A 14,106-nucleotide genomic window follows, 5' to 3' on the forward strand; every position below is an offset into this window, starting at 1 on the left:
TCCAGTTGAGGAGGTTTTTAAGCATGGAATATTTAACTTTGACCTATTTAATAACAATGTTATCTAATTAAATGACTCCGAAAATTTGAAGACACATTATCAGTGCTAGATATATATTTTTTCGATGGTCTACTGAACAAACCATCGTTATACAATAACTTGCCTAATTACCCTAACCTGCCTAGCTAAACTAATTAACCTAGTTAAGCCTTTAAAAGTAACTTTAAGCTGTATAAAAGTGTCTTGAAAAATATCTAGAAAAATAATATTTACTGTTATCATGGCAAAGATAAAATAAATCCGTTATTAGAAATGAGTTATTAAAACTATTATGATTAGAAATGAGTTAGAAAAATCTTCTCTTCATTTATTTCCAGAGCTCTACATATACTGCAATTCTTACAAATTAAAAGTCTCTGCCTACAACAGTTCACCTATTAACAAAGTTACACATTAAACAAAGTTTTAACTAGACACTCGTGTTCCGCTTGAAGATAAATGAGGTAACCCTATCTCTCTAAGCTTACATGCTCCAGGCTGCATTTTAATTGTACAACTGTAAACTGCTGAGAGGGATGAGAGCATTATATAGCGCATCTCCATTCACTTGTGCCTCTTTGCCTCCAGCATATTGGGGCGCACACACACAAAAAAGACAATACACGTATTAAGAAGCAGAGAAAACCGAGAGAGTACTGGCAATGAGGAAATCAATGGGTCATGGGTATATAGAGACACTTAAAGCTACTTCAAAGGAGGAAAACGTATATATATCCTGACCTGGAATGTACTGCATATTTAGCTTGAGGGTCGTGGTAAACATCTTTAAAAGATAGTGAGCTTCTTGCTGTTGTAAATGACTCCCAACCAGAATGCACTGCAGTCCGGTTTTACTGTTATAATTAGTTCAGACGAGTCTTTGAGATCAAACAAGACGTGATACTGATCTCTTAGTCTAAGGATGTGAGATCAAAGATTTGAAGGTACGAAGTTATCTATGGAGGAGTACAGGGCTTCTGCGGTCTGGCGGTCTGGAACCGCCACCGCTTTCATCTGAAAGGCTGTCAGTACATTCATTTAGTTTGATAAACTTGGTTCAACCTCAGTGAATTATCTAGAAAGATGCATCTTACAAGTGCTTCACCGCAATCCCAACAAGTTATAGGTTTACGGTAAAGAATCCCACAGCTGTATATACATCCAGAACCATTAAAAATAAACTAGTGGTAGGAACTGGTTCTTCTGAAATATGCAAGGAAGCTTGGTTTAACCATCAAAGTGGTGGTCTAACTACAGATGGAGAGGGAAACAAAGGCCTACCAAACGTGGTCCATTTGGCAGTGTCTGTGGGTGGGAGTAATTGTGGTTTACTGTGGGCTGGGCCTCTTTGAAGGCACCATCTGTGAAGGGCTTCCTTAAAATAATTGCCTCTTAATTATACACCGGTGGCAGAATCCACAAGCATGACATCAGCAGAGTCCAGCACTTTAGATCAAAGCACACCTTTCAATGGTATGACGCAAACTGTTACCTGTTAAAAACGATAAACAGAGTACAGCTAAAATGCTAGAGCTATTTAAGATGAGCACTTTCCAAAAGCATTTATACAAGCTTATTGAGACAAATCAAAGTAATCCAAAAGTTTACATATTAACACACTTGGTAAAAAAAAAAAAAAAAACATTCTGACAAGCCCTGCTTGGTCTAAACCAGGGGTCGGCAACCCAAAATGTTGAAAGAGGACCAAATAAACAAATATGTCCGAAGCCGCAAAAAATGTAAAGCCTTATATAAGCCATATAATGAAGGAAACACATGCTGTATGTATCTATAGTAGCTATATTAGCCTACTATAAAAATTACTAAGTTGTCTACAAATACATAATGAGCCTTCATGATTAAATAGCCACTGAAATCAGGTGGTTGGTGTTTATTTCGTTGTCATTTAAACACTTCAGCACAGCCTCTGGTCTTTCAGTGGTATTAATTTGATCATTTCTTCTTGCGGCCCATCAGAGTTCACATACCTGCATAAAAGCGAATTGAGTATCGGTCACATCACAGGCAATTGAGTATGCTGGCACTGAATTAATGTTCTTGGTTTGCTGATCGGTGATGTTACCTGCCATTTTAATAGCCCTATCCTTCAATGTCTTATCGGAGAGAGGTATATCTTTAATTTTTTGTATTATCTTGGTTTTGTTTTTGAAGTCTGCAAATAGGTGTTCTAATATGTTGATGAGTGACTCCTTCATGTAGTCACCATCTGTGAACGGTTTTCCATGCTTTATTATCTCCCGGTTTGTTTACAACAGCCACCTGCCTGGCATCCCGCCCTGCTGATAGAAACCTGTGTCGCCGGTTATGACGCAAATCTTCGTTGACAGAAATGTTGAAATGAAATATTAATTCTACACACTTTTACAGCATTTGAAAACGTTAAAAATGTTTGTCCTCCTATAGAAATCATATTAAAACAAAAATATATACTGTCCTTCCCTATCTTTTTGAACGTTTTTGAAAAAGATCCAGGGAGCCACAAGGGCAGGGCTAAAGAGCCGCATGCGGCTCTAGAGCCGCGGGTTGCAGACCCCTGGTCTAAACCAATGGTGTGTGTTTGGAGGTGGGGCTTTTTGTTTGTTGCCAATGGCAGAAGGGGAGTGTTAAGGGAACTTCATTGACAACAGTGATTCTGTGGATTTGCGATTAATAGGTATGTGCTCAATATAAGTGAAGTTTATTTATAAATTAATTTCGAGAGGATCACATGCTTATGATTGCTTGCAGCCGGTCCCACAATATTCAATTTCTGATTCACCAATCAGACGATTCCTAAGCCACTGTAAGTTCCATATAACAGCCATCTTTGTTTTGAATCAGAATCAGAATCAGTTTTATTGCCAAGTGTGCTTAACACACACAAGGAATTTGTTTTGGCTACAGAAGCTTCCAGTGTATATAACGTGACAACACAAAATCAATATTAAAAAGATGATAAACATTAAATAGAGATGCAGTTAGTCAAGAAATCTGGATGTTGAATTATGTGTACAGATTTGTTATAAATATACAGGCTATACGGTGCTGTGTACAAATGCAAATGGAGAAAGTATTGCATAGTATATTGATATAAGGTGCTGTGTACAAGTGCGTATGAGAAAGTAGTGCACATATTTATTGCACAGTGGGGAATATTTAAATGTTCATGAGGTTGATGGCCTGAGGAAAGAAACTTTTCCTGTGTCTGGCTGTTTTTGTGCTTGGTGCTCTGAAGCACTGACCAGATGGTAACAGTGCAAACAGGTAGTGTGCTGGGTGCGAGGCATCCAGAGTGGTTTTGCAAGCCCTTTTACTCACTCTGGAAGAGTATAGTTCTTAAAGTGAAGAAAGGGTAGTGCCAGTGATTCGTTCAGCAGTCTGGACTATCCGCTGTAGTCTACTGAGGTCGGTTTTGGCAGCTGAGCCGAACCAGATGGTGATTGAAGTGCAGAGGATGGATTGGATGACAGCTGAGTAGAACTGTATGAGCAGCTCCTGTGGCAGGTTTAAAGAATAGCACCTAGTCCTCCTCCTTTCCTAGATGGGTGGCACTGTGGCACAGTGGTTAGCACTGTTGCCTCACAGCAAGAACGTCGCTGAATCTAGTCTTTACCAAGCCAGCCGATGTTTCTGTGCGGAGTTTACACGTTCTCCCCATGCTCACGTGGGTTTTCCTCGGGTTTCTCGGTTTCCTCCCACCGTCCAAAAACATGCAGCTTAAGTTAAGTGACTAATCCAAATAGGCACCATAGATGTGCTCCTAGTAAGTAGTCATCTCTTAAGAGCAATCACTTACTATTCATTAGCTACTACAGCAGGGGAGTTCTCGAGATCTACTTGAGCTCAAACTTCCCTCTCGCCTGGCAGAGGGCAGGGAGCCCCGGGCTCGAGGATCTTAGAGCTCAGGGCTCTCTCCCGGGACAGCATGCCAAACAAGCTCTATAATCAATCATCAGCTAAGTGTGAAGAGTTTCAATGAGATAGTTGTATATTTGGGGCTGGATGCTTGGCCATTTCATCTCATCCAATATCCATTGGGAGGGTGCTATCGCAAATGGACCTGTCAGACGAACGCCGCTCACTTTAATGTTAAAACTTTAATGTTTTGTTGGATAACTGTGTTTATCACTGGGTGACAAGCTTTTATAATACACTGAAAGCATTATGTAAATAATATCTATAAAGTGTAATCAATATAACTTATCTCTAAGACAACAACAAACTCTGTACCGCATCGGATGTCATTCCCTTGCTGTATATGCTAGCGCTCCCGTTTCTGCAACCTCGCTGCACACCCTGAATGTTTACAAACCGGTAATTCGTCTACAGAATAGTCATCAGAAACACTGTCATATAGTTTTATGCCTGGATTTCTTAAATAGCCTTGCATTTGTTAACAAAGACTATATCTGAAGTATTTTGAAGTAATTAGCATATTCCCCCTGTAGAAAAACGTCTAAGAACAATGTTTAGTGGCTCGATGTATTACAGCAGTGTTTTTAAAAGACTAAACACTTTATAGATGTAGTACACAACCAAGCACATGTGGTCAGAACACAAAACAATCGCTGGTAATGAAGTATTAAGCGTTTATGCTAAAGAAAAGCCAGTTTAAGCAACATGCTAGCAGTCATCTGTAGCTTCGCTCACACTCTGCCTTTTTGCCCTTGTTTGTTATCCCTCAGTCGGTGCAATGACGCGTAACAAAATGGCGACGGTTGACCACGCCTACTTGTAGCTTCATTTGCGATCTTCAGAAACCTATGGGTGATGTCACGAATACTACATCCATATATTTTACAGTCTATGGCAATGACACATTTTGCCTTCATACCAACTAAATATTTAAAGCATTTTTACTTGTGTATCTACTAAATTCGAACTTTACTAAGCACCACATTTTGCCGTCTAAAACACAAGACACAAAAGACGAGCTATAGCAGCGTGACAACATGCAGGGATGAACATATTGCCTTAAATGGGTTGGTGGTGATGCACACACATGCATTATGCAAAGCTTTGCAATTTGGCTTCTCTCCGGTCGACCCCTTGCCCTGTCACGGCAGACGCCATTGATTTCAGACCTATGGGCTACGGGGGAAACTACGCGCATAAAGCATCTCCCTCGCACTGGAGTGATTTAGAGGCCGTTTGTCTGTTCAATGGAAAGCCATTAAATTGACTGATGACTATAAGAGTTGGGTTTTCATATCCAGCCTGCTTTAAAACCCCGGCATCCTTGAATACAAAAAACGGCGGTTGCATGTCAATTGATATTCTCTCAGATGTGTGCGCTTTGTGTTGTGAGCGATGTGTGTGTGTGTGTGTGTGTGTGTGTTTCAATAGAGCTCTGGAATCGGACTGAAGACTACTTAAAGAAATCATTCTGTGCAGCCACAGTCTCCATTGATGAGTCTGCCCGGATCATGCAAAGATTAGAGCTCTGATTGGTAAGTGCACAGGATGCGCTCAACAGTAAATGCTATTTAAAACGCATTATCTAAATTTCAAATAGCTTATTCAAAGAATAATAGATTTGATTGACCTGCACTTACCGTGAACAGCTGAAGTTTCTGTTATCTCTTACTGAGGTCAAAAATTGAGATTGTTGTGATCTAAGAGTATATTTAATAAAGTTTATTGCTTACTAAATTTGGTATATTGTTGTTTAATATTGCGATAATAATGTTCATTTTTTTACTTTAATTATGTAATGATTATACTAATATCAACAGATAATCAATGTTTTTCTGATCTAATTAAATATATTCATTCATTCATTTTCTTTTCGGCTTAGTCCCTTTATAAATCTGAGGTCGCCACAGCAGAATTAACTGCCAATTTATCCAGCACATGTTTTACACAGCGGATACCCTTCCAACTGCAACCCATCACTGGGAAACCTATACACACTCATTCGCACACACACACTATGGACAAGTTAGCCTACCCAATTCACCTGTACCGCATGTCTTTGGACTGTGGGGGAAACCGGAGCACCTGGAGGAAACCCTCGCAAACGCAAGGAGAACATGCAAACTCCACACAAAAACGCCAACTGAGCCAGCTGAGGCTCGAACCAGCGACCGTCTTGCTGTGAGGCGACAGCACTACCTACTGCACCACTGCGTCACCTAAATATACATTCTGGCAAAAAAAAATGTCAAGGTGCAAACATTTATGCCCAATTCTATTTTTTTACCTCTTACCCTATGCCCTTGAAAGAGTGTGAAGGGGAAGGGCTTCAAATAGAGTGAAGAAACTATGACATCACCCTGTAGGCTAATATGCTGCTAGCATAAAACTGGTTCCATCATGGGCAGAGAACTACATTAAATTGTCTTTTTTGTCATGAAGTACAGCGAAAAGCAGCCCATACAGTCACATATATTTTACGTTTTAAGAAGGAGTGTAAATATTGCAGTTATGATAGAGTTAAATGTGTTCAGATGAAGAAAAAACACAAGGAAAAATCAATTGGTCACGTTAAAATGACAGTTTTGTCTGTATTTTTACACATTTATTCACATGTTTGCATTACTGAGAGCAGGAAAGAGACAGGCTGCACTGGTAAGCAGTATGCCCATAATATTGTTTAATTAAAATAAATGATCAACAAATGTCCAACGCAAGCATGCTGCGTTCCAGACAGATCAGCTTGATGACATATAATGGCTCCGACACCGCCTTAAGTCCCATTTAGCAACTTGACAGCAACCGTGTTTTTAAAGAAGCATAACTGATTTTAAAAATCAAAAGTGTGATGTAACTGATGTGTTTTATGTCGTAGAACAAAACGTGAAAGTATCTTGAGTTTGTGTTACGAACCTTATTTAAGCGATTTTACTGAACTCTCATTTAAAAAATTGTTGACATTAGGACGAAGGAACCGAAATGCTAAAATGGTAACTCGCTTCTGGGTTTTTGCATACAAATTGACGTCATAGTTCCTCAAATCTGTTTTACCCCTAAGAAATGGGTCAGCACTACAACACCTACACACACCATCATGGCCCAATCCCAATTCTACCCCTTAGCCCTTCCCCTTACCACCACCCCTCGTTTTGCGCATGCCCGTGAAGGGGTAGTGGTGTCCTAATTCTCTTTAGCTTGAAGGCGTAGGACTAAGGGCAAGGAGTTTACACCCCTTTAAACGAAGATTTTTTAGGACCACACTCGAAACCAAGGGGTAGGAAAAATTTCCCAGAACACACTAGCTCCCGCTGCACCCGGAAGAAAGTTGTTGTTTTTTTGTCATTATTACGCATTTTTACAACAAACAAACACATGTTTTAATATATTAATAACCACGTTCATGTTTTACCATCATGCTTTAAAAAAAAAACGCTAAAATAAAACCCGCTAAATTTCGCAATCTATAATCCTTAATAATAACTCCTGTACAGCAGTCCCACAACATTCTGACACTCGATGACACTGGAATACCCTGTCAGAAAAGTCTAGTAGCTGAGAATGAGCTTTTTACAGTGTCTGCAATAATGTTAATGTTGTTTTTGGTGTGTTTACATTAATAAATATGGCCACTGTGTAAATGCACAGTACTGTTACGATCTTACTGCCACATTAGATCGTTATGATAACATCATACATGGCTTCAGTGATTTCCTGAAGATAAATACCACAAAATAACACAACTGCAATAACTACAGTAGTCGCCATCATCTCAACTCATATAAAGCAAGAGATCGCGAGGACATATGACTTTGTAAAGAAACACTACATATCTGCACTTCTGTATTCCATCATTGCTGTTTTGGCTGTCAAGTACTTGCTTATGGCTTTAGACTGAACACGTCATACACGTTCATACACTATAATTTCTGAGTTGAATGACATGTTCCCTGAAATCGATGTGAAAAGGGGTTAGGATATTTTCCCTTGTTTGGTGGGTGTGTCAAAAAAGTCAGCAACTTGTATGTGAACCAAATGATATTCATGAGTTTGCACTTAGAAATTGCTTGATAATAATTACAGGTTTGGCATGCTGTCCCGGGAGAGAACCCTGAGCTCGGAGATAATTGAGCCCAGGGCTCCCACCTGGTCGATGAGCATGTAAGGGGAGTACGAGATCAGGTAGTTCTCGAGAGCTCCCCCTGTTAAAGGAGAAAAGAGGGAGATGGGGTGAATGGGGGTTTCTTCAGAAAACGAAGATAAAGGAGTAGTTTTAGTCAGGCTACTTATAGTGAGTGTGGATTAATCTGATTGGCTAACTAATGGTTATAGATGAGAGACCAGCTGCGATCAATCATATCGAATGTTCCTCTCGAAATTGGTTTGTAAAACTTCACTTAAAGAGGCTGCTTGCATAAAGGGTCCAAAGAAAGTCTGTTCTCTTATATTCTGGATGGCAATAGTAGAGACTAACGCTAACAGTATTTTGTAGTATTAAACACATATTATACTGATTTCATCAGGCTCTAAAAAACCTTCAAAAAGACAGAGAATGCTTCTCGGCAGGCATTGCTGCAACTCTTGCATCATCAGAACAGTGGTTAACGCACCACCATTTCTGTTTAAAATAGTTTAGCAATGTTTTGTCAGGTCTGAACGTAGTCCTTTTATAAGCATGCGGGTTTGTTGATCGGATCACAAGTAGATGAGGGAGAGACATTCTCATTTTTCACCTGACGTTTTGATTCAACCTTCAACCACTTTCCGGATTTCTTTCATCCAAAGTTATAAGAGCTGACATTGCGAACAGCTTGTGTAATTTAAATATAAACCTGAAAGAAGCAAATGGAAACTGATACGGAGAGCAGGAGTTTAATTTCTACTCTGATAGCTGCATGTGAAGTTTATTTATAAACTAATTTCAAGAGGATCACATGCTTATGATTGCTTGCTGCTGGTCCCGCATTATTCAATTCACGATTCACCAATCAGACAAATCCTAAGCCACTATAAATACCCTAAGTTCCATATCACAGCCATCTTCATTTTGAAGAATCCACCTTCCACCCCTACTCCTCCTTCTTTCCTAGGTGGGTGGCACAGTGGCCCAGTGGTTAGCCCTGTTGCCTCACAGCAAGAACGTCATTGGTTCTAGTCCTTACCAAGCCAGCCGATGTTGCTGTGCGGAGTTTACACGTTCTCCCCGTGCTCACGCCAGTTTCCTCCGGGTTCCCCGGTTTCCTCCCTCCATCCAAAAACATGCAACTTAAGTTAATTGACTAATCCAAATCGGCACCATAGACATGCTCCTAGAAAGTAGTCATCTCTTAAGAGCAATCACTATCTGTTTATTAGCTAACACAGCAGGGGAGTTCTCGAGATCTACCTAAGCTCAAACTCCCCTCTCACCTTGCAAATGGGAGGAAGCCCCGGGCTCAAGGATCTTATGAGCTCAAGGCTCTCTCCCAGGACAGCATGCCAAACAAGCTTCATAATCAATCATCAGCAAAGTGTGAACTCTTGAAACATATTCAAAACACTGATATTACTATTAAACTATTCAATCCACTGATGGCTACATTGATATTTAGCACAGGTAAGAGAACATTTCACATCTTTTTACCTTTTTCAAGCTTTTAACATCTTATAAGACATTCACACAGAACGCCCTTTTCTATTCCATTCCCTTACTTTTCCATTGTTTTTCTTTTTAAACACACTCGACGGACATGCAGGAGAACTATACTTGCATCTTATGTCTTTTAAAATGCCTTGCATGAACACTACAGTTTGTATATGCCGTGTTACAAGAAGTTGGCACTGTGTTGCGCCAATTTACTAGAATGTCAACATACATTTACATGCAGTGCTGCTCATCGATGTCAGTTTTAAAGCAATGGACCAATCAGAAGAACTCAGGTGGGGGAAGCATTGCAAGCTTCTGTTTAAAATAGCAAGTTGGCAAGACAACTGGGCTGCATATTAAGTACGCCAAAATCAGTATGCAAGCCAAGTAGTTTGTCCGAATTCATGGAATTTGAAAAACAGTATGTGAGAGGTACCCGGATGACCAGCGAGATTCTTAAGTGCTCATCGTGAATGGGAGTGAAGTGCTCAACTGATACGGGTAGGTCACGTGATCATGACAGTTGCTGATGAAGTACGTTCGAGATTCAATCATACTGCTCACATTCATACTGTATCGAACGCACTTTTCTACTGGCTGAATAATACATTTTAGAGTAGTAGGCAATTTCGGACACAGTCCTGTTTTATTTGATAGTAACATAGCGGAGGAGAAACATTGTTGAAAAACTTTTTCTGAGTGGTGCCCCTTTTGTTTTATATGCAAGGATGCGTTCTGTGTGAATAGATGAGACGAAGTCGACGGCACAAACGAAAACCAACTGCGTTGTTAGCTTGCCTCTAGATCAAAAAACTGCATGTAAACACACCAAACAGACAGCAATCGACTGAAATGAGAGCGTACGTTCTGCTCCTGCGTGAAAGGACGTCTTTCTGCACATGCATGGGGCATTAATCTGTTTTCCATAATGGGAAACGGAAGATGAAACGTGGAGACAAAACGTAAACAAAGCAGTGTTTAGTACCATTATCACAGTAATTGTCACTCACCACAGAGAGATTAGCTTGTGCAAATATGTCTGATTATCAAAGAATCAATATTGTTGGCAAACATTTGTAGTGAAATTTGCATTTCTTTGTTCCTTCCTCAATTCAATTGTTAACTTAGGTTTTTTCCTTTAAATTTTGTTCTCACCCACAATTTCGTTGCTGTATAAAGGCTGATTTATACTTCTGTGTCAAGCGCATGCATATGTGTATGGTCCGGCGCAGCGTTCTACTTTTATTGAGGCAAGTAAACATGGCGATGCCCATCTCACGTTATAGATCACGATCACTTATGTTATCTGTCTATTGTGGCTGCGGTGTGTCACGTGACAAACATGACGCGTCGCCACAGAAACATTAAAGGTGAATGTCCTAAAATAATGGTCAGCTAAAAAAAACAGACTACAGGGGCCTCATGTACGAAGACTTGCATTGAATTCATACTTAATTTACAGCTTTGTGTGTACGCAGTAAAAAATTCAGATGTATGAAACACTGCGAACGCCGAATCAAACTCATGTTCTCTATGTACATCCAAATTAACGTGAAACTGAGCGCAACATGCACGAGTGCAAAGCCCCTCCCTACATACCAGTTTTTGCCTACTCTTCATCACAAGGAAGACAAGCAGGAAGCCTTAATAAGTGTGTGTATTATGTTAAGCGCATTTCAGCATCTCATTTTATTTGCACATTTATTGAATGGAAATGTTTCTCATTCACGTATGCAACTTCATCTTTAGATGGTGCCTTTATTGCAATGTGCGTGCAGTCGATCGCTCCGATTACATTGGGAAAACCCGCCATCGCTGCCAATTGCGCTTTAATGTTTGGCTGGTCAACTGCATGGTATGGAAACCGTATATACCTGCTAGACATGCAGATGATTCCGTCCCATACAGCTGCCCTTGCACGGCTCAAAGATACTTTGTAGTGTGCAATTTAACATGATTGCCTGTAGGAGTCGCCAATGAAATTAAGACACACAAGAAATGCAAGTATGCCAGACATGAAGTTGACGCGGACCAACGCACATTCTCACGTTCATTTCGTCGTAAGTAAATCCAAACCTGAGCGTGAAATCTGCGGCACGCAAAGTCTTTGTGCGCACGCAGCATTGATACATGAGGCCCCTGGTTCCAGAATCTTTTAAACTCACCAGTGAAAGGGTTAACTACAGTAGTAAATCAGCGGTGGTATAGTAACGTTGCACTTTGCAAGACTAAAGACAACTAAAGTTTTTATTCACTCGCCTTTTTTGCATCATTCATTTTTTCATCTGTTGTCATGTATAGCTGCGTTTCGTTTCACGTCCAAATACCTAAAAAATCCTAAATCAAGAACCGACAAGAAAAATGGCATAAGAAAATTAAGTGACGCTTAATTTTTTAAATTTTTTGTTTATATCTTAAGATTGTTTTTCTTACCCCATTGGCAAATAATTTTGCTTGTTTTAAGCAAACAATCACTTATTTTGATGTGTTTTTTTTTCAGAAAACAACACATAATTCCTTATGCTACTTCCTCTGTCTAGTGTACATCTTGATTTAATATATATATATTTTTTTAGATATTTGGATGGAAAACAGCACAAAATTTCTTAATTGTTTTCTTTATTTTATTTATTTTATTAGTATTAATATAACAGCTCAGGGATGAGCTTTTTTGAATAAAGGGTTGGAAATTAATGATTTTATTGTTTGTTTGTTTTTCTATCCGATTCATCGATTAATCGAAGAAATAGTTGACAGATTAATCGATTATTAAAATAATCGTTATTTGCAGCCCTACTTTGGTACACACCAAAACAACTAGCCGGACCAACGCTGACTATACATTGGTGTGTCCTGCTCTTTAGACATCTTCATGTAAAATATTCAGGCAGCGAAAGGTAAAATTATTACATTAAAATGTAATGTTTTTAGGTCAGTAGATGGAGACTGGTCATGTATTGCTTTAGAAGTGGACACAAGTGGACAAGCTCCAATTATTTTTACATTCAGCATCATCCATTTGTGACTTTATAACCACATTTGGGATGTTTTTTTTCCAATTAAAGCAGCTTCAAATCAGTTAAAGCATATAATATGTGACTGCTGAAGTAATGGCTTGTTATTTAACATTTGCTGATGAGTAGAAGCAAGAAATGAAAGCACAAATATTGATTAACTGAGATCCAGGATCAAATTCCAGAGACATCATCAATACAGAAATCATCCAATCTGCGGTGTTAATATTTAAAAGCCAAAAACTAGACCCTTTTCAAGGCTCTGCCAAAATGCAACACTGAACGAGTGCTTTAATAAACAAAACCACCATCAAAAACAGGATGTCTAGTGAATTAGTGACACTAAGGAGAAGGGCATCAATGAAGGGTGCTTTTTTTCCTGCTTGCGGTCAGTTTTATCCAACTGCTGAGGGCAGTTCTGATGCCCCTGAGACTTGCTCCATTGTGTTCCTGCCTTTTACAAAACCAGCCCGGCGCTTATGCAGGACAGCCACTGATTAAACCACTGGTGCCTGGAGCTTTGAATCTGAAAACACTGGCGCACAATGGCCACCATTGTCAGCTGCTTTTCCTTCTATTAATTCTAGGTGACAAAAAGGGTGTCAGGATTTTAAAAGGCAAGACAGCGAGAAGAGAAAAAGCCCATCTGGAGAGTTTACATTATATATAATGACCCAAAAGCCCGAGATGAGCATTGTGTTTAAAGGTTACATGTGAAACACTTGCTTATTTTGACATTTTCCACACAATTAATGCGTAAACAGTCATCAGGTGCAAGAGTAGTCTTAAAAAACCCAAAGAACCATTGACCTGCAAATGCTGCAAAGACAATCATTTAGATTTGGTTGGAGAAATCCATTATCCAATATATTAACCAATGAACACATTTCTAAAGGTCTACAAAGACACACAAGACAATAAATAACAGCACGCTTTCCAAACAGGCCTGAAAGCCCCCCATCGGTCACCATACGGGACAGTACAGGCTCACTGTTACCTCTCAAACCGCATACATCCTAAACATATGCCATTAAACACTACAATTGGCCGGTTTGCAACCATACACAAACCAAACACTCGTCTATTAAACCAATTGTTCTTAGTTTCTCTGAATCTGTGGCCACCAGAGACCCCTGATGAGAGTGATGTTATAGGGTGGGGTTCACGCGTCCCTTTATATTGTCTCACCTGATGTGGTGCATCAAAAGATGGATGCATCCCCCATGCAAATCCATTCAAACAAGACTTAATATATGCACACAAATCAAAATAGCCAAGTGCATCAGTTTATTTGACAGGTATAGTTTGATTTCAGCAAGCCTCCAGAGGCCATGCATGAATCTCCATCTTCAACAGTATCTGCAACAAAGATACAATTGAGCGATTCCGTGCAACAAATTAGTAGCAATGCATACCTAAACAGCCCTTTCCTTTGCCGGACGCACAGTCGCTGTTCTGCGGGTAGGATGACTGGACGGATCCGCGTGCTGGGCTGATGATGGTGGTGGTGATGGT

At 39.7% G+C, this 14,106-nt stretch overlaps 2 protein-coding genes across 2 annotated transcripts in view; both read right to left on the minus strand.

Annotated features, from left to right (window-relative positions):
- The window catches only part of agap3 (ArfGAP with GTPase domain, ankyrin repeat and PH domain 3), a 985,397-nt gene that overhangs the window by 245,421 nt on the left and 725,870 nt on the right, over positions 1-14,106 (minus strand). The window lies entirely within an intron of this gene.
- tmeff1b (transmembrane protein with EGF-like and two follistatin-like domains 1b) overlaps positions 1-14,106 on the minus strand; it is a 47,310-nt gene that overhangs the window by 32,840 nt on the left and 364 nt on the right. Inside the window, 1 exon segment of the mRNA NM_001025301.1 lies at positions 14,007-14,106. This exon segment is cut by the window's right edge and continues 364 nt beyond it. Within this exon segment, the coding sequence (NP_001020472.1) occupies positions 14,007-14,106 (100 nt within the window).

Source organism: Danio rerio, chromosome 24, assembly GCF_049306965.1.
Source record: "Danio rerio strain Tuebingen ecotype United States chromosome 24, GRCz12tu, whole genome shotgun sequence".
Lineage (NCBI taxonomy): Eukaryota > Metazoa > Chordata > Actinopteri > Cypriniformes > Danionidae > Danio > Danio rerio.